Source organism: Dreissena polymorpha, chromosome 14 (genome assembly GCF_020536995.1).
Source record: "Dreissena polymorpha isolate Duluth1 chromosome 14, UMN_Dpol_1.0, whole genome shotgun sequence".
In the NCBI taxonomy this organism is placed as follows: domain Eukaryota; kingdom Metazoa; phylum Mollusca; class Bivalvia; order Myida; family Dreissenidae; genus Dreissena; species Dreissena polymorpha.
The window spans coordinates 29,334,070-29,355,819 of record NC_068368.1 but is presented as its reverse complement, the minus strand read 5'-3'; the positions used below and the strand labels follow the sequence as shown (position 1 = coordinate 29,355,819).

General features: G+C 34.8%; 1 protein-coding gene across 1 annotated transcript in view; it reads right to left on the bottom strand.

The window, feature by feature from the left end:
* The window catches only part of LOC127857260 (uncharacterized), a 75,168-nt gene extending 53,685 nt beyond the window's left edge, over nucleotides 1-21,483 (bottom strand). The window contains exons 1-9 of the mRNA XM_052393677.1: nucleotides 21,360-21,483; nucleotides 11,839-11,907; nucleotides 11,701-11,753; nucleotides 5,988-6,098; nucleotides 3,802-4,039; nucleotides 2,179-2,316; nucleotides 1,759-1,896; nucleotides 623-760; nucleotides 207-341 (exon numbers count right to left, since the gene is read on the bottom strand). Coding sequence (XP_052249637.1) covers nucleotides 207-341; nucleotides 623-760; nucleotides 1,759-1,896; nucleotides 2,179-2,316; nucleotides 3,802-4,039; nucleotides 5,988-6,080 — 880 coding nt within the window. The 5' untranslated portion in view covers nucleotides 6,081-6,098; nucleotides 11,701-11,753; nucleotides 11,839-11,907; nucleotides 21,360-21,483. The remainder of the gene's footprint in view (nucleotides 1-206; nucleotides 342-622; nucleotides 761-1,758; nucleotides 1,897-2,178; nucleotides 2,317-3,801; nucleotides 4,040-5,987; nucleotides 6,099-11,700; nucleotides 11,754-11,838; nucleotides 11,908-21,359) is intronic.
* Nucleotides 21,484-21,750: the final 267 nt, after the last annotated feature.

The following is a 21,750-nucleotide window of genomic DNA, read 5'->3' as shown; positions in this document are numbered from 1 at the left end:
TTTGGTAGCGTTCTCAAGGTTTCATATCAAGACACCAAGTACTGGTTTTTATAGGAAACAGACTCGAGTGCGTCTCAATTTGCCGTATACTTTTGATCGATATAATCGTATTAAAATAAATAAGTTTTAAGTATCTGAAAACTGGCATAAAGTTTATTTAAAGCATGTTGAACGTGAGTATGTAAGATAATTACAATCATTATTACCTTGTGCACCCTTACTACACGTTGTGAAATAACAAGCAACTAAAAACCCGACTGAAGCGAAGGTAGCAACAGCGCTTGCAATTTGGAAACCAGCAGCAACATTAGAAATGCTAGCCCGCTTGTTTCGAACATAACCTGTGTATAAAAGAATATACATTTATGTTTTTATATAATTTAGTTCAGCAGCAATAGTCAACAAACGTATACTTTGAAAATAGCAGAACCCAGCCCCTTCTGACACAAATGGCATTGTGATTAGAATTAAAATTCCGACTTTTTTGCGACGGAGTACATTTTCCAAAGCTTTGGATGCTACGTAGTTGGCTGAATTGTCAAGCATTATGTAATGAATTCGCATGCATATCCATATAATTCATATGTCTATGTTAACAATTAAGTACACGTTGTAAACATACACGCAATTGAAAACACGACTGCAGCGAAGGCAGCAACAGCGCTTGCAATTTGGAAACCACTTTGGAAACCGGAAGCGACATCAGCATTGCTGAGCTCATTTTGGCATTGGACATCAGCCCGCTTGTTTCGAACATAACCTGTGTATAAAAGAATATACATTTATTTTCTTATATAATTTAGTTCAACAGCATTAGTAAACGAAAGTACAATTAGAAAATTAGCAGAACCCAGACCCTTTTGACACAAATGTCGTTGCAATTAGAATTTACATTCCGACTTTTTTGAGACGTAGTACACTTTCCAAAGCTTTGGATGTTACGTAGTTGGCTGAATTGTCAAGCATTATGAGATGAATTCGCATGCCTATCCATATAATTCATATGTTCATGTTAAAAATTAATGGAGAAAGATGAAATAGATCTGTATGTGTCAATAACTCACGCATTGTCCTGAAAATGCATAACCGAGCAAATATGGCTTTTCAAATTCTATGGCAAAAATGACAACTGTATAATAACGCTGGATTTTGCATAGGGAATAATTATCTGCGGTTATAATAAATTTACTAAAATAAATAATTCCTTAATATTTTGTAAAGACCACGATATTGCAAATTATTTGCAAACAAATAACATAGATCGAAGAATTTTCGTGAACATCAGCGAACAGGTCCAAGTTTAGATTATTTCAAACACAAATTGAGCATTAACCATGAACAATTAAACACGATCATAAATTTACTCATTAATGGCTGATTAAAATGGTCTGCTTTCTACAATACATTTCTATAAAATATTCTAGTGTTCATTTTTTTATTACATATCCATACTATCCAACAATATCTTCGCGGTGGCGTAGTGAACTAGCAAATACCAGGTTCAGGTTTCGATCCCCAGTCTGGTGGCGTTCTCAAGGTTTCATATCAAGACACCAAGTACTGGTTTTTACAGGAAACAGACTTGAGTGCGTCTCAATTTGCCGTAGACTTTTGATCGGTATAATCGTATTAAAATAAATAAGTTTTAACTATCTGAAAACTGGCATAAAGTTTATTTAAAGCATGTTGAACGTGAGTATGTAAGATAATTACAATCAGTATTACCCTATGCACCCTTATTACACGTTGTGAACATACCAGCAATTAAAAACCCGACTGAAGCAACAGCGCTTGCAATTTGGAAACCAGTAGCGACATTAGAAATTCGAGCCCGCTTGTTTCGAGCCCACTTGTTTCGAGCCCGCTTGTTTCGAGCCCGCTTGTTTCGAACATAACCTGTGTATTAAAGAATATACATTTATGTTTTTATAAAATTTAGTTCAGCAGCAATAGTGAACAATAGTATACTTTAAATAATAGCAGAACCCAGCCCCTTTTGACACAAATGGCGTTGTGATTAGAATTAACATTCCGACTTTTTTGCGACGGAGTACACTTTCCGAAGCTTTGGATGTTACGTACTTGGCTGAATTATCAAGCATTATGAGATGAATTCGCATGCCTATCCATATGATTCATATGTCCATGTTAAAAATTAATTACACGTTGTAAACATACCAGCAATTGAAAACACGACTGAAGCGAAGGCAGCAACAGCGCTTGCAATTTGGAAACCACTTTGGAAATCGGAAGCGACATAAGCATTGCTGAGCTCATTTTGGCATTGGACATCAGCTCGCTTGTTTCGAACATAACCTGTGTATAAAAGAATATACATTTATTTTCTTATATAATTTAGTTCAACAGCAATAGTGAACGAAAGTACAATTAGAAAATTAGCAGAACCCAGACCCTTTTGACACAAATGCCGTTGTGATTAGAATTTACATTCCGACTTTTTTAGATGGAGTACACTTTCCAAAGTCTTGGATGTTACGTAGTTGGCTGAATTGTCAAGCATTATGAAATGAATTCGCATGCCTTTCCTTAAAATTCAATTGTTCATGTTAAAAATTAATGGAGAAAGATGAAATAGATCTGTATGCATCAATAACTCACGCATTGTCCTGAAAATGCATTATGAGCAAATATTGCTTTTCAAATTCTATGGCAGAAATGATTACTGTATACTGACGCTAGATTTTGCGCAGGGAATAATTATCTGCGTTTATAATAAATTTACTAAAATAAATAATTCCTTAATATTTTGTAAAAACCATGATACTGCAAAGAATTTGCAAATAAATAACATTGATCGAAGAATTTTCGTAAACATCAGCGAACAGGTCCAAGTTTAGATTATTTCAAACACAAATTTAGCATTAATCATGAACAATTAAACACAATCATAAAAATACTAATTAATGGTTGACTATCAAATAACCCGATTGAAGTGATAAACATGGTGAATCGTGGTGTCTTCCCCAATAACCAATCCCGTAGTCTAGGTTCCATGTGTTAATTCACGTTTTAGTATTACAAATAAATCCGAAGCGTCTAGATGGATTTGTAGATAGCTTGGCAGAAGTGATTAAAATAATTGGACTGAGTTTTGTTATGAAACGATCATTTCCCGAAACCCTATCTAAATGTCATAATTTAATGTCAAATGTCATGTGTGCATATACAGATTTTTAAGAATGTTAAAGATAATAATCTCCATTTTTACAAAATTAAAACATTAAGCGTAAATAATTATAAACAAAGGTAAATGTATTCCCTTATTTACTGTGCTTATTTTAGATTGCATTATAAACAGTATATACTAAATTTATGGGCGTACCCGTTCGACTTCAATATGGATATTTAATAAAATATGAGTTCACAGTTGGTCGAGTAATTCTGAACATGGATCACCTGCTTTTACAGAAACTGCATCAGAATACGCAGACTCTAATGACAATTTAATATAATTGTAACAATTGATACGTGTCGAATACGCACGACAAACAGGTGAGCGAGTGAAATGAACGAAGGTACCCAAAGGGCAAATCTGCCCGCTGGGAAAGTGGGGTTGTCAATAACTGCTATTTAATAGGTCAAGAAAGTACCGCCGAGTGTCCACAGAAAAGATGTTTCACCATCCTAGTAAAATATTTTGCATTCTTAGATAAGCCAATGTTTAATGTGGGTTTACTAATTAAAAGGGATGTTATGCGGCATGCATCACTATCTATGAGTTTGTATCACATGTTTAACGTCAATTTAACTAACACAAATACTACACATTTAAAATCATACCTTTGTATACGTCAATGCCAGTCCCAACTTCTCTCCGCCAGACGCCATCTTCACACCGGTACGTTAGGCGGGTATTATGTCGGCTTTCTTCCTGTCTTGTGGCGTCACACCAGTGGCTGTTCGGGACAGTTGAGCCATCGGTATTATCACAGTAGATGATGTTACCGCCTGTTTGTTTCACTAGGTCAGACAAGGCGCACGCGTCTCTAGACAGTAACACTAGGGCAGACTGTAATTCCTAATAAATGTCAATGAATTTCAATTTATGTATTTTGTTTTATTTTTATCGTTACCATATGTTTTTACTAAACAAATTAATAGTATTAAAAACTTATAGTAGTCTAAAATCACTGAGAATCTTGCATTCAACGGAAATCTTAAAACTTTTTCAAATAACGTATGGGGTTTACCTTAACCCCGTGCTCGATAATTTGTTCTATGGTTTATTTGCAGGCAATGGGAAAGGAAACATTTTACCCATTAGACCCATTGGGATTTACAAAATGTTAAAAACAGCATCTTGTTCACACTGCTAGAACCGATGACCCCCCCCCCCCCCTGTTCAACTCTCAAAAGTGATCTCCCCTTGAATATACGTTCAATATTACAAATAAGTAAATGCGAGGCATCATAATTGCGCTTTAATGACACTTAAAGTGATATTATTGAGCTTAATACCATTGAGGCGTCAAAATAAAGTCACCTGTGCAAGCCACCTTGATTGTTTTTGCTCAATAGTACCACTTTAATTGACGTATTAATATCACTTGATCAAGAACGTGATATCAGATTTTCGTCATTTTACTCAACCTTTTATGTTGAGTATTCTCCCTTAAATACTTCTATTTTCTTTGTTAGACTTTTAAAAGCAGTTTTAATCTCATAGTAGGTTTCGTAGTTTATTCCATAATGTTGTAACAAACAAGCTCTTTGAAGCGGTTACTCCCAGTTCTAATCAAATGTGCAATCATGGGAGAATGATTATCTATGTGTTTATTTAGTGGGAAATTAGTGCCATTTATTATTCCTCATTGTCCATTTAAACATCAATTACAGTAAACAGGAAATATATTTAAAGCGAAAGGTTGTCGTTGAAAATAATATTTAATGTTATTCATTATATAAAGAACAAGAGTGCCAAACTGTCACAAGATACGCCCGTTTGAAAGTTTTGGACACCATGCTAAATGCTTGAAATGCACTAAGTGACCCCTTGACCTAGTTTTTGACCCGGCATTACCCATATTCGAACCTTGACCTAGATATTGTCTAGATACAACTTCTGACCAAATTTGGTGAAGATCGGATGAAAACTACTTCAATTAGTGAGCAGACACCATGCTTAATGCTTGAAATGCACTAAGTTACCTCGTGACCTAATTTTTGAACCAGCATGACCCATATTTAAAAATTGACCTAGACATCATTTAGACAAAACTTCTGACCAAATTTGGAGAAGATCGGATGAAAACTACTTCAATTAGAGAGCGGACACCATGCTTAATCCTTGAAATGCACTAAGTGACCCCATGACCTAGTTTTTGCCCCGACATGATTCATATTTAAACTTGACCTAGATATTGTCTAGTAACAACTTCTGACCAAATTTGGTGACGATCAGATGAAAACTACTTCAATAAAAGAGCGGACACCATGCTAAATGCTTGAAATGCACGTAGTGATGTAGTGACCTAGTTTTGACCCGGCATGCCCCATATTTTTTAGCTTGATCTACAAAGAATTTAGACACAATTTCTGAACAAATTTGGTGAAGATCGGGTGAAAACAACTTCAATTAGAGAGCGGACACCATGCTTAATCCTTGAAATGCCCTAAGTAGTCCCGTTCCCGATTTTTTGACCCGGCATGACCCATATTCGAACTTGACCTAGATATTGTCTAGACACGATTTCTGACCAAGTTTGGTGAAGATCGGATGAAAACTATTTGAATAAGAGAGCGGACACTGCAGTGGACGCCGCCCGCCGTCCGCCGCCCGCCACCCGCCAAGGGTGGAACTATACGTCACGTTTTCAAAAACGGGCGTATAAAAATGAAACAAGATGATCATTTAAATTTAACTATGCTATTCCTAAATACAATACAGAATAAATACAACATAACATACCATGTTTGCATTGTTATCTATTATGGATTTTTAATTTCAAATAAAAACAAAAACTTACCTTGTCTATTATCTTGAGAGACTGAATCAAGGCAATGTTTCCATTACGGGGAATCAACATCAGCGCCATGAAGCAAATCTTCGTAGCGTCCATACTTGCCAGCAGAGCTCACTATCGGTAAATGACAATCGTTTTTACGGATGGCTTTTATATTATATCGCAAATTAAGAACATTATTTGTGGGTTTTCCAGTTGATTCAGTTTTGGTTTCATGTTTTTTGTTCACCCTAGTTTGATTCCGAAGTAATATACGTACGTGGTATTATTGATGTCATACGATTCATTGAATATGACCATGTCAACTTCGGTGCTGTTTTAAAATGCCCCCTTCACATTGAACTTAAAAAGAATTTAATGTAATCTACTCATCAATAATCTTTCCATATAAAAAACGAACGCTGTTTATTTATCTTTCCGAACGCATTGCAGCACTAAAAATATATGATATTATTATTTCCACGCCGAAAAGAAGGTGGATCAATATAGGGTATTTTGTCCGTCCGTCATTTTGTTAGTGAGTCCGTCTAATAACAGTGTGCATATAAGGCCGATTTTTTGTGTATGTAATTTAAACTCAGATTTAGAATATGACTTGCTATAAACTTACTGTCGAAATATCTATCAGATGTTATCACGAGAGTATCGCACTTGTTTCAGGCTATTTTCCGATAAGATTACACAAGTGATCATAAATTAAAAAAAATGTATGAAATAAACTAGGAGGAAGAGTAAATATCCTTCAAGACGGTGACATTACGATTTGGGAGAGGTGGATAAAGCTGGGTTCCCACTGCCGATAAGATCAACACGATCAAGCCCGACCAAACGGTCGTGTGAAGATCTGGTGGCGATCGAGCTGAGGTCCACTTGGTCGAGCTGAGATCGGGCTCGTAGGGCTCGCGTATAGGTCGAGATGATCGAGCGGGAATCGGAAAGATGGTTGAGTGGATGTGATGTCGTGAGTGAGTCGTGTGGGGGTCGTGTGTTATCGACAAGAGGTCGAGAAGAAGTCTTGTATACCCTTTTTAGTCGAGCTTGGTCGGGTTTGGTCGGGAAATTTCGGTGATCGGGATGATCGAGTTGATCGGATCGGCAGTAGGAACCCACCTTAACAAATATTAATGTTCACACTTGACTTTGCTATATACCATTCCAATGTATTAATTACACACTAAACGATCTTCAAAAGCCTGGATAAACATTTGGCTTAAAGCGTAGTACCTCTCTACATCACCTTAAGTAGACATCATGAATTATTGTTGAAGTCGAACGATTATTTAAAAAGGCTTTAGTTTAGTTTAAACCTATTTTATTTAGCTTGATTGCAAAGAAAGCCTAAGGCTTATTTGAAACTCTCTTGAGTCCGTTTCCTGGGACGAGAACCAGTACTTTGTGTCTAAGAGGGAAATCTGATGAAGGCTTTGGTTTGATTAAGTGGTTGAAATTTCACAATTCTATAATATCACGGTCAGTTGTGAAGCTCTGTTTGAAAGCACTTCATGTCAGTTGATATACACTTGTGCAAAGATTGAAAATAGAACCGGTGCATCTATATTAAAATACCATCACCGCTGAATAGAGAAAAATAGTGTATGCAAACACAACACCAGGACCTGGTGCAATACGAACCATATCTTTTATCTGATAAATTAATATGTTTATTTTAATTCTTAAACCGCCCTATTTAATTTGTGGGACTGTAAAATTTGAAATGTGTAACATTCACATGCCGAAGAGTTTTATCAAAAACTGATCAGACACAAACTGTGCATGACTGAACAGGAGCGAAGAAGATTACAAACAAGTTTTACAGCACTTTTTTGTTTTGTTTTAATTGATTCATTCTGTAACTTGCACCATAAACAATCAGCTAAAAGGCACATCTGCGTAATTGTTCATATAATGTATGTCATCTAACTATATAAATGTACAAATTGACAAAAAGCATATACAATAAATATTTTACCTTATTTTGTAATATTATTTACTTTCAGACACCGATGAAAGTGTGTTATGTATGCATACTACGCTTTCGTTTTGCGAAAACGTGACCTTGGGTTTTTAAAAACCTCGTCTTGACAGGATCAATACGCGAAACATAAGAGCGAAACTGTCAATTATTAAAATCATTTAACATAAATAATTGTGATGTGATATGAATTTATTGCATGTTAAAATCCGTCGTGTATTTTTCGTTACTAACACGTATCCTGTACTAAGTCTCCTAGATGGCTGTAAATGATAACGTGGATTAAAAATCATTTAACGGCAGTACCAAATAATATTTTCCCATTTAAGCCCCAATCATGTATGTACGAGCTGACAATCGCGTGATACTCCATTTTTGTCTCTCCCGGTGAAGGTAAAGCATTTGATCAATAAACATGAAATGGTTATTGAAAAACAGATACGCTGAAAATATTGCTCAATGAAGATCACTATGAAAACTTTTGATTATACCAAGGTTCGACATGTTATTAAGTTTATTTATGACATGGCATGACTTAGATTGGATGTTGTTAAAATACTGTCAGGCAGAAAACTATTAATAGTATACATTGTGGGAGCACTTTAAATGATTGTCAGAATATATAATGTCAAATAATGATTCTATGTACCTTTACAGTGTAATGTTTGTAATGTTGGCAGTAAAACAATCTCTGGTATCGTATAGTCAACAATCCATCAGTCAGTAATGCATAATGTATTTATCTGAATGGAGTCCTTGTACGTTGGAATCATGAAATCTTCGGTGATAAGGCAAGGACTAATGAAAACAGATAATCTGCATCCTGACAGGCAGGAATCATTAAGTCATCAGTCTTTCTGCCCGGAAGACTGGCATTCATCAGCTGTCTAGCAGCCTGTCAGTTGACATGTATTAAATATCATAAGTCCAGCAACGGGCCTTCGTGAAGAAGTGAACTCCGTATTTGAACAGGCCGTCCAACAGTCTGTCTAGCGTCATAAAATCAGCAGCCGAGCAGCCTGTCAGTATTGCGTCATCAAGTCAGCAACCCAGCATCCCAGGCTGTCTAGCGAAATGACTACAGGCTTGCCTCATTAAATATACTTGCGGTATCAAGTCGATACATGCTGCCTTTTTTAACACGGGGAGCAGATAAATTACAGCGATAAACATGTATGCTTAGCAAATTACACCCATCACGCCCTATTTGCCTCTGTGTAAGAGCTCTTTTTTATTTTCATGTTAATGACTAAATTTTAAGCAATGATTCGGGTGAGTATGTTTCATACAGTTTTAAATATAGTTTAAAGCCTCTAACCTTGAAATGAAATGCATGTTAATCCATACGTATGGATTCAATTTTAAAGTGTGCAAAATTGTCATTAAATCTATAGCCTAGTTAGCAAGCAATTTATTATTTTTCAAATGGTACCGCTTTTAAAACCGAATGAATGATTTCAAGAAGTTTCCGTCCATTTCGACAAACACGATTATTTGTAACTTTTAAAGCGCAAAAAGACGGATTTCTAACCTTGTAACAACCAGTTATTCAATTATAAAATATGAAGTAATGGCTGTTCAAAACGATGCACCCCATTTTCGGATGATTTCAAGTTGGATACCTTGTTATATATATATTTGATAGCGAATTTTTTTTTCAGAAAAGATTATATTTCGTTATAATAAGATTATTTATCATTCAAAATGATGTTTTCACTAATTAATATCATAGCCACACGCTAACCACCTGTGGTAACAATATAAACCCGGATGCAAAAGAGCGCTGACACTTGTTAACATGGCAGACGGGTAAAACGTGTGGAAATACTTGTTTTTTACATGTGTATATGAAAGCTTTTAAAACCACGTTCGTTATGCTTGCTTATCTGATAACGAATGTTGGGTTGTCAATAGTTCAGTTCCCCTATGAGGCCTCCGAGTTTAAAATCGTCCAGGGTAATTCACAGCTACAACGACATTGTGTAAGCAATATTTATACCGCCAGAGCACAATAACAAATGAGACGTTTACCCAATATTTGTTTAAGTGCTCTTATACCGCAGACCACTCACTCCCAAAAATAGCTATGTCCTTGACCGATAACACAATTTAAGTCTCGCAGACATTCGAGATTAAAACATTTCTCTGCACTTTTAAATCATTCGTAAGTCGAGCCAACTTTTTTCCAGGAAAGTCGTTCACAAGTGAAAACAAACAAAATTTAGTTAAATATTAAAGCGCGTTAATTGATGAGGGATGATTTATACATCTTTGTCGGTAACACACATGATGCTGTTTTTAAAGTCCCCGTCCAGCGTTGTTTTGCATATAAATCGTACAGCGAGAAATAAACTTTACATAAATTCATTGAAATATATTCTTTATCGAGGTTCACATAGAGGTTGACATAAAAAACTGTTCAAAATCGGTTTTGAATTGATAAAATAATATATTGGATAATTGCTTATGTATTTGTTTTTTTTTTCAGTATGCTCGACCATGCTTTCAAGTATACTGATTTGGCGTTGCCTCGTTGTCTCGAAACAGCATTGCACAATTAATTTGGTAAACAAATCTTTTTTTATAGAAATTTTGAATATTCTTTATTATGATTCTGTCGTATACGGTGGTATTACTCATTACCATGTTAACAGTTATTTAAGAATATCACTGCAAGATACTTTTATATATCCAAATAGTATTTTTACGTAATTATGTCAATATATATTTAATTAAAACGAAACTATACGATTTTTATATGTGTAAATTGTAATATATTGATTAAATTATGTGACAATAACATAAAATAGGAAAAAAGTTTATGTATTGAAGACGAGGTTCATAAAATGCAGCAAAGACAAACTTGGCGCCCCGAGCCGATTTTGACAAAGATATTTCGTACATATTTTCCTACAATAACCGAAGCATTCGTCTTTTTATTAGGATCGGAGATAGTGTTTGTGTGTCGTATAAATAGATATCGTTGCAGGAATTTGAAATGAACCGTTAAACTAAATTTAGATTCACATCGTACATGCATGATATACATGCTGGTGAATTCGGACTGTACAGACATTTTCGAGTTCAGAATAAAATATTTGGCTTATTTCGCATTTTTCGACACATGTTCTTCTCAACTTTTATTTTAATTTATATTGAAATATTTTTTAAATAAGTTTTTTTTACACATTTTATATAAATTCATAAATATTTGACAAAATCGTATAGTCTCGCTTTAAGTGCACTATAAAGAGATATACGATGTGATCACTATGTATAATGATCTGGACATTGTTTTATTTTATAGATAATTAACAAGTTCCTGAATTGTATATTTCTTTAATGCTGATGCAAATAGACCTGTCTATAGATAGATTTGCTGTTATTGTTAAATTAAACTCGTTGTTATGCGATTTGTAGTTATGTTTTATAAATGTAGTTTTACAAGCTACTACTGTTTCAACTAATTATGTTCTCTTTGATATGAGGTTATAACTATAATGTTCAGCTTTTTGAATACATGTATTAATTAAACATCGAGATTAAGGTTTTTATTGTTTGAACCTTATAACTTGGTATTGGTATTTATTTTTCTTAAATAACAAAACATGTATGTGTGTTTATTCAGTTTTTAATAATTCATTTCTTCGTATGACTTTATATAACGCATTCATTATTTCTGACTTCAACAATTGATGTGTGAAAACTTCTGACTTACAACGTAAAAAAAGCAAATACTAGTACCTTGTTCGTCGTCGTCCGTGTGTAAAGTATGTGCCCCAACTTGATTGCGGTGTCTGTAAGCAACAGCAAATCAACTCACGATATTGATTTTATTCGAATCGAAAAGGGAGTAATCGTCAACAATTTATCCATACATACTCAGGTTGTGCACACCACCAAGGGGCCCTTTTGTAACTTCCTGTACTGCAGTACTTCTGCGCCTCTTCACTAAAAGTAATGAAACAGATATTATTGTATATTCAACGGATCCATGTAATGGATAATTAAAAAAAAACAATGCGTTGAGTTGACATTTCCCGCTACTTGTTTTTGTGTTATATATATATATATATATATATATATATATATATATATATATATATATATATATATATATATATATATATATATATATATATATATATATATATACAATATACATATGCGTTAATGGATTAGACACTGTAGCTAATGTATTAAACAAATTTATTTAATGGATAAATTTATTAAATGAATTTGACATTCAAGCACTTAAAACAATCTTTCCTTTTTCCTTTTTAAAAAAAGACGTTTTTGTTAGAAACCAGTGTATTGTCTTACTAATCTATAAATAAATTTGACATTCAAGCACTTAAAACAATCTTTTCTTTTTCCTTTTTGAAAAAGATGTTTTTGTTAGAAACCAGTGTATTTTCTTGCTATTCTATAGATAACCTTTATTGTGGCTTACGTATTGTGTAATACAGCATAATACACATATTTGTGTATCCAATTAACCAAAGTGGTTGTACTTTACAAATCTAAGTAAAATTTACTTTGCAATAAACATTTTCAACAACCATAACGTTTTTTTCTATGCATAGCGTATGTATAGTTATACAATCACATATAAGCACAATAAACGGATTGGTAAATATATTATTAACTATGGCCGTTGAAAAGATCTCTTATGTTTCGCTTTTCGAAAGAGATGTTTTTCTCAAAGGCTTTGATGCTTTTTTTGTTCTTTTTATGAAAACAGTTTCTATGAAGATACCTCTTCATTTTGAAGGGAATCTCGATATAACGGAGAGTCTATATCTATATCAGTAACACACATGAATGTTAGAATAGAACATAAACATACTTCAGCAAATTTGTACTTAAATAATCTTATCAGGTAAATAGTGTAAACATGAGACAATATGGCGGTAGCTTTATCATCTTAGCAGCAGTGGTAATACTAAACGTGAAAAAGTATGACAAATTATTTTTACTCTGATAATATATGTTCTTTCTCGGTTAAGGTAAGTCTTCCTTTGCGTAAAGAATGTAAATTCATATATTGATCTATGCATATATAAATAATATATTTGACATTATGGTTGTTAAGTCAAGCTCTGATTTTTCCTTTTTTCGAAAGATATGTTTTGTAATCGGCAATAGATCTGTTATATATATGTTTATGTATATATACATAATATTATGTATGTGTGTATGTATGTATATTAGTGCATATGTGAATATATATATATATATATATATATATATATATATGTGTGTGTGTGTGTGTGTGTGTGTGTGTGTGTGTGTGTGTGTGTGTGTGTGTGTGTGTGTGTGTGTGTGTGTGTGTGTGGTGTGTGTGTGTGTGTGGTGTGTGTGTGTGTGTGTGTGTGTGTGTGTGTGGTGTGTGTGTGTGTGTGTGTGTGTGTGTGTGTGTGTGTGTGTGTGTGTGTGTGTGTGTGTGTGTGTGTGTGTGTGTGTGTGTGTGTGTGTGTGTGTGTGTGTGTGTGTGTGTGTGTGTGTGTGTGTGTGTGTTGTGTGTGGTGTGTGTGTGTGTGTGTGTGTGTGGTGTGTGTGTGTGTGTGTGTGTGTGTGTGTGTGTGTGTTTGTGTGTGTGGTGTTGTGGTGTGTGTGTGTGTGTGTGTGTGTGTGTGTGTGTGTGTGTGTGTGTGTGTGTGTTATTCCTATTCCACATATGAAACTATATCAATATAGTACCTTCCAAGCATTAATACAACTAAGTACAGATTTAAATTTATTCACTGTTAATACAATTTCCACTCTTCTTAAGATAGCTTTAGACTTGATTCAATGATACAACATTAACAGAACTGTCGAAATGTAAAGTAGCGATTCGCGGGATTTCCACAGCATTAAACAAACAGTTAAAGCAATATTTCAAGTATATATTGACATTATTTTGATTTATTTTATTCAATCCATAGTTTACCAATACACAATTTTATAAACTGTAACATAAAAGTATAATATTGTGTATGATTCGTATGGTATTTAAACGCACAGGCATTCACAATAAATTGAAAGCATTGCAAAGAAATAATGTAAAATGTCAACGACCTAAATTCAGCTCTTAATTGCAACAAAAAAGCAAATCGATTTTGGTCAATAATTTAACTTTCGACAGTTCAGCAGTCAATATAATAATACAATTCTCGCGAAATAATCACTTACTAATGATCAAAAATCATTATCTGTAGAAATCATTGCATACACAGGATACTTGAGAGAACCGCTTTAAGTTACCAATTAGTGAGTTTATCAATCCTTCTTTCAGATAGTTTTCATATTTATTTATACTTAAATATCTACTTATTCATTATAAAGTTTGTAAAATGTGTTAACATCATTGTGTTCTTAAAATGTACTAACATAACACAAACATTGGTGTGTTGTTAAAATAAGTACAACAGATCTTTTACAAAGGATTGTCGCTGTGTTTGTTAAGGTTCGACAATAACTGTTTAATCCACTTCTCTAGTCGGACAAGTGCTAACAAAAATTATTTACAAACACAATTGACTAGAAATTCGGAATGAATTCAAACTGTCAACAATTTAAACACAAATCTGACTGCAAGCGAGAAAGACGTTCAATAAAATATTGTATGAGGAAACTAACTGTGATTAGCCTGTGCAGGTACAAGACTTTCAGCTTTAATGGATTTTCGTTTAGAAGAGACTTCCCTTAAACAAATATACTAAAAAATCGTCGTCCCTGATAAGTGTGGGCGGACTGCACAGGCTTATTTGGGGCGACACTTAACGCACATACATTAATCCCCGTTCTGCAATAGCGGGGTACAATTATGTCGTATAGTTTGTACACTTAACGGCATCCAGCATATATAATCGTGTCGTTTACTACATATGTCATACTATAATCATCAATATCAGAAAGTGCTATTGAGAACGTACGCGTTTGCAAAACAAACCATCGTACATTCTTACATTGTTTTGTGTCCATGTACAGTCGGTTACGTGTGTCAGTTGTTTTCCAGTGTAGGTGTTGATAATGATGAAGATTATAATGCTGCTAATGATGATGACTTTGAGGATTTTGGTGGTAATGTAACATGTGTGTATTGTACAGAATGGTTTTAGTTAACGTATACATGTATGTGTATGCCTAAAGCTAGCTCATTTCATGCATTGCTATTTTTCACAGATGTCTTCAAGTAAATGCGTGTAATTTTAGCAAAGCTTAGATGATACGCTGCTTAAATTATTCGCAGATATTTCCTAGTAAATGTGTGTTATTGAAGCCGCAGCGAAACTTTTTTCTTATATCTGTTTAATTGTTGAAATTTATTAGTTAATGATTGTGTTGTTGGGTTGGTTAAATTTATTGCGCGGAGAGGAGTTATAAATATTTAAAATGTTTGAGATAAACGAAAATCAATTAAAAATTTAATAAATCGTGCATTACTTACACACTGTATTAACATATATTTATTTTTCAAGAAAAACTTCATGTATATATATATATATATATATATATATATATATATAGCATTCACGCAATCAATCAGTTGATCATTTAATAATATACTATATAATGATCATATATACTATTATTATTGAAAGTAGTATATACTATGTGTACATGTATAACAACTATAATGGTCGTGGTATTTAAATTGCATTAAAAGTATTGTCACTAGTTGTACTATATTTTATAACGATTTTTTCTCTACCCTTACTGCTTCCTAATAGTTATACTTGTGTTATTATTATTTTATAAATAGTATTCTATATACCTTCACTGTCCCGTTGATTATACTGATCCCACAGCGGATGCATCTGGTATGTTTGAAATAAAGTGAAGACCATGTGTAAAAAACAACATAAAAGTTGTGTGTAACCTTTACAGCCCGAGACGGTTAATAAAATACCTTATACTGTTCCTGCAAATGGTGCCATGTATCTAAGCACGTGTTATAGTGAGAAACTGTATGCTTATGGACATAATTTAACATGAAATGGTGAGTATTATTGTTGTACAACGATTTGTGAATGTTTGTATGCATTTTAAAATACAACATCAATAAAATTAGAACGATTGTTGATTTACACAATGTTGAAATGGGAAAACCCTGTTACTATAACTAGCTAATTATCAAAGCAGACGACCGTTGACAGTTCATTGTTCACTTTAGTATACTTGTTTCAATTGGTTGTTTAAAAATAAAAATGAAATGTTGAATTGTTACAACAAACAAGCTTCACCGCTGTCCATTTATCCTCGAATTCCATTGAAAGATGTTGGATCTTAATACAGTTCTACAATTCTAACTTTCTGCTCGTCGGCCAAAGCTACTGTTGGTATTGTCCCTCCGCTGCCAGTTTTCTTTCAAGTTTTTGATTGGTAACAGCAGCCTTACTTACTTTCTCTCTTTAAATTTTGCAATTTGTTGCTGCAGTCTTCTGCAGTTCTTAACTCTTACCCATTTTAGCAGAAATCTCGTCTGCTATCATTTTATGTTTCTTCTAATTGTATTATTTTAGGTGTTAGACAACTTATTTGAAAGTATAGCAAACGTTTTTTTGAAGTTAACAACTGAATAAATTACGCTGCGTTAGGGTACTTAACGAAGGAAAAGCTAAATGGCAATGTTATTTTAACGTTGTTTGAGCAAATCGGCGCTGTTGTAACCGTTATAGAACGCTCATAACAGAGCGATGGGGGTTTATAGCTATTTCAAAGAGCTCCAAACTTCACACTGGGCCAGAGTTGTTCATAAAACAATTAAGTGAATATTATCATTCACCTCATTTCATCACAAATCATTGCATCACAGTTCAAAGAAATTAGCAATACAAGAGCTGTTAGTTAAAGTTGTATTATGCCTCGGTCACACTGTCACGAAACACAGCTACGAACGAGCTACTAATACTTTTCGGCACAGTTCGTAGCTATCCTTCCTGGACCGTGGCTCTCCGTACTTGATCCGTGATCAGTCGTAGTAGTTTTTGGATGTCCGTAGCAACTCTTGACAAATTTTGAACATGTTCGAAAAATTGCTACGAATTTATCGACCGTAGCGTATCCGTAGCAGTCCGTACTAAACCGTACTGATCCGTACTTATTCGTACCGACACCGTAGTCGTCCGTACCTTTTCGTAGGCCCAAAGATTTTCAAGGACTTCTACGAATTGATACGAAGAACTACGGAGCGGTACGGTTACGCTACGTATTAGCTACGATTATTCCACGGATATACTACGGAAAGCCACGGTTCTAGTACATTGTGCTACGGATAGGCAGGAATTAGCACGATCTTGTACGATGTACTACATTTCAGCAGGAAACAGTACGGACATGTACGGTCCACTACAATAAATTGCTGCTGAAATACATAATTGAAATTAAAGCAACCGTACTTGCATTTGTTGAGTAAACAATCATGAACCGCCAGCAAATTGCGTTTGCGATAAATTTGTTACACTTGGATATTAATATGGCACAAAATGCAGAGACCGTAGTCGAGCTGCTTGACGATATGCACAGAGATTAGAATGATTAAATATCGTATAACTAGTATAGCTTTGTGCTAAAGGTTACGTATTTAGAAGATATTAGAATTTGAACTTACTAGTAATACATTTTTTTTATTTGCTGGTAAGTCCTCAAATGCCTTTTGAATCTTGCTCTATTTTTTACGTGATTTAATACTTGTTAAATTAATAGCCGACATAATAAAATACAAAATTAATCATACTTTCCTAAGCATAATCTATATTTGTACATCAATAATTACATACTTTATCAGGTCAGAGAAGAAAAAGGAGGTGGTGGATAAGAGACTGGCTTTTAAGACGACCCGCTCTCGGCCAATACGAGACTTTAATGGCCGAACTGATGGCTGAATATCCGGCGGCTTTTAGAAACTTCACCAGAATCGAGCCTGATATGTTCCATGAGCTATTACAGGTCGTTGGTCCCAGGATCACGAAGAACCACACCTGGTTCAGACAGTCCATCAATCCAGATTTGAAGTTGGCAATTACCTTTAGGTTCTTGGCCACAGGGGGCATTGATGTATGGGTTTCGTGTTGCACACAATACGATATGTAGTATTGTACGGGACGTTTGTGAGGCCATAGTTTCAGCATATGCTGGGATGTTATCCAGACTCCTACTGAGCCCGAGGAGTGGAAGGCCATAGCCGATCAGTTCGCGGCTAAATGGCAATTTCCACACGCCATTGGAGCTCTAGATGGAAAGCATGTAGCCATACGATGTCCCAAGAACGGTGGCTCATTATACTATAAGTATAAAGGTTACCATTCTTTTGTGCTGATGGCCCTGGTTGACGCCGATTACCAATTCATATGAGTAAATATTGGATCGCAAGGAGGATGTTCCGACGCACAAATCTGGAATCAAAGCGACCTCAAGTTGGCAATCGAAAGGGGGTTGATTGGCATTCCAGAAGCAACACCTCTTCCAGGTGACGACAAACCAATAGGATACTATATCATCGCAGATGATGCATTTGCCATGAGGACATTGCTCATGAAGCCATTCTCACGACGAGGCCTTGAAAAGGACGATCGAATTTTTAACTATCGCCTGTCTAGAGCCAGGAGAGTTGTGGAGAATGGTTTTGGTATTTTCGCTCAGCGATTCCGATGCTTAATGTCTATTCTGCCACAAAGGCTCTTCCCCAGACACGGCTGATTCCTTTATTTATGTTACGCACTGTTGCTGCCGCTTGCATGTTCTCTTTTTGGGAGGCATTTTGTGTATGCAATACAAGAGGCTGTGGGCGCAATGTTCAATCGTAGTTCGTTCCTACCTGTCCGTACCAGTCCGTCGCAATTCCCACTTATTCGTTGCGGACCGTTCTAGTTCGAACTTACCCGTACTAGACCGTAGCGTGTCCGTAGTTAGATCGTACTGATTCGCGTAGCATCGTACTTAATCGTACCAGACAGTAGCGGTTTTGTAGTTTGATCGTACCGATACGTGGCGCTCCGTACTAAATCGCGTCGATCAGTAGCAGTCCGTACCTTTCCTTGTTCGTTTTCCAACGTTTTGATGGTAGATTCGTCGAAATCCGGACTCACATCGTTGTGCTCCGTACTGAAATCGTAGCGGCCTACGAATTTTGACAATTTCGTAGTCATTCGTAGCCGATTCAATCGTAGCTCATTCGTAGATCTGATTCGTGACAGTGTGACCGAGGCATTAACACTTAAACTACTAAATACTAAAATGAAATGCATACCAACACCGTGACACATCAACTACCTCTCGTCTTCGATGTGTTCCCAGGTTTACCGAAACTCGATGGTAATAGTAATAATTGTTCATGTAAGTAATAATATAATAATAATAATAGTAATACTAATATGCACGTATGATTATATTCATTGGATGAAATTTTAATCAGACGATTGCGATGCGGTAGAAGTATACAACTTAAACCGATTTTCATGAATATACGTTGCCTTGATTTTAGGACGGTGTCGTTAATACAACGCGATAGAGAAATCGTAAGCGCTATGTACATATCATTTGGTAAACAGGTTCGTTATCAAATAATAATTTATGATTCTGTTTAGAAAACATTTGATCAGATATGATATTAATTACTGGTTTTCCTGTGCGTTCTTCAACGTTTAAGCCGCATCTACTCAATTAACAGACACAGAAGGCATATTTCATGGAAGAAATATACAATACTTGTTTGAAATATGTTTTTTTCATTTCAAGCAGATGCAAGTCTCATATTAACGGAGTGCTGTTCAATTTGTGAATTGTTTTTTTTATTAGAAAGCAAACCTATTATACAACTGAACAATGGACTAGGAGCTAAATTTTATATTATTTTCTTGAACTTAATTAACGTGTTAAATAACTTTTAAATAATTAATTTCTTTTTTTTTTACACTTACGCGTATACACTTTTTTCATTACCTTTACATAAGAAATATTATTACAAAATATGTTTACTTTATTAATGTTTTTATATAACAGTAAATAAATATAATAATTTCTATGTAATATATGTATATATAATAAATATATATATATTATTTACAGGTTAATTGTGTACTCATTTGGCGTCGACAAAGCTACTGTTTTTCGGGTTGTTTTTTTTATCAATACTGCTATTTTATTTTCGATCTGAAGGACCGTTTTATTATGTTACTACCAGCGACGAAGACGAGTGAACAGTAACTTCTTCTGGGTTTGGGCATTTTTGTCCGTCATGTGTTGCTTATAGGGAACTCAAGTCCGATTATATCAACCGGGCAGCTCGATTAAGCCGCACATGTTAACCGGACGCAAATCAATTCGATAACAGTGCGGGGAACGACGATGGGGAACTATAGCTTGCGTCCTTAATACATTACATAATAAATTTGACAACATATGTCAAAAGTTATTAAGCTATTTTGTATTGGGTTGGCAATTTCACTATACCATGTTTATTGGTGTAGTAAACAAAAGAAACAGTACCGATTTTCTCCGACTTGTTGTTAATGGGTCGCAAACTGTAGTCGAACACATTGACAAGTTTGTATTTCAGAGCCTTTACATCTGCTTAGGTTTCACAAGCCCCGTAAGGCACATGCTCAGTCAAAGTCATCACAGTGAACATGTTTTTTTAAACATTTTCTGAAGTACCGGTAAGCGCTCACTAACAAAACACGGAACATAATATAAGAATGTATACACAATTTGGTAATAAAGCTTATTCCATATAAAACTATAATTGTATTGATCACAATTAGAGCAGAACTGTACACATATTGTAACATATTAAATCTTTTACCTACATGAAAATATACACACGAAGTAACTTCTCTTTTTTGGATTGTCCGCATTGTGGCGACCATCAAATCCGCCAACACGCCAGAAAAAATAACTTTAAAACTCTTCTTATAAAAAAACAATGGCAATGGATATCATGTTTGGCATGTAACCTCAGATAGTGGTATTCTGCTCAATTTGTTAAAATCATGCCTATGTACTGAACATGTCCGTGTCTATGGGTCTGAGGTAAAATAAGGTAAATTCACTTATAGTATATTTTTACTTCGCTCACGTTCGCTAAATCCATCTGACATATGATTGTGGTTTTCTACAAAGATTGTTCAAATCATGCCTCTTAGTTTTGGTAACGTACATAATTGGAATTGTCAATAAGGTTGTATTATTTGTCGTTATAATTGATAAAGAGGTTCTCACAATAGCATTTCATTACGTATAGGTGACATACCAGTACATTTACTGTACTGTTTGAGCATTGGACAAGCCTCGTTCAACACACTGTTGACTTAACGAAGCCAGCCACACATGTGGATTACATTTTTATTTTGTTTTAACATTTTTGAAGCTGATTAATGTAAATCCCCGGCACCGTATAAATATGAATATTATCTTACCTTCATACATTAATCGGTTTTAATGTCATTTGCTTATCGTGCTACATTATTCCAACGATTTCCTCCTTGTCACATGCTACTGATTGTCTACCACTATAAAGTATGGCGACTTGCCGATAACAAGTTGGCAAATCAACGACAAATTTTACCATACGGTTCTCGTGTGAAATTTGCTACATCATTTTATTGGTCGAGATAAGATTTATGTACGGGCAAGCGGAAGTATATATCTGTACGGACTGCAGTATAAAAAAAGCGTAAAAAATGTTTTCAACATACTTATTTGCATACTCAAAGGAAAAGAACAATCACGTTAGGTTGTATAATTAACGATGATAAACATTCAGTTATTTTTAACAAGCGTATATTGTATTAATGACGTCAGTGACAA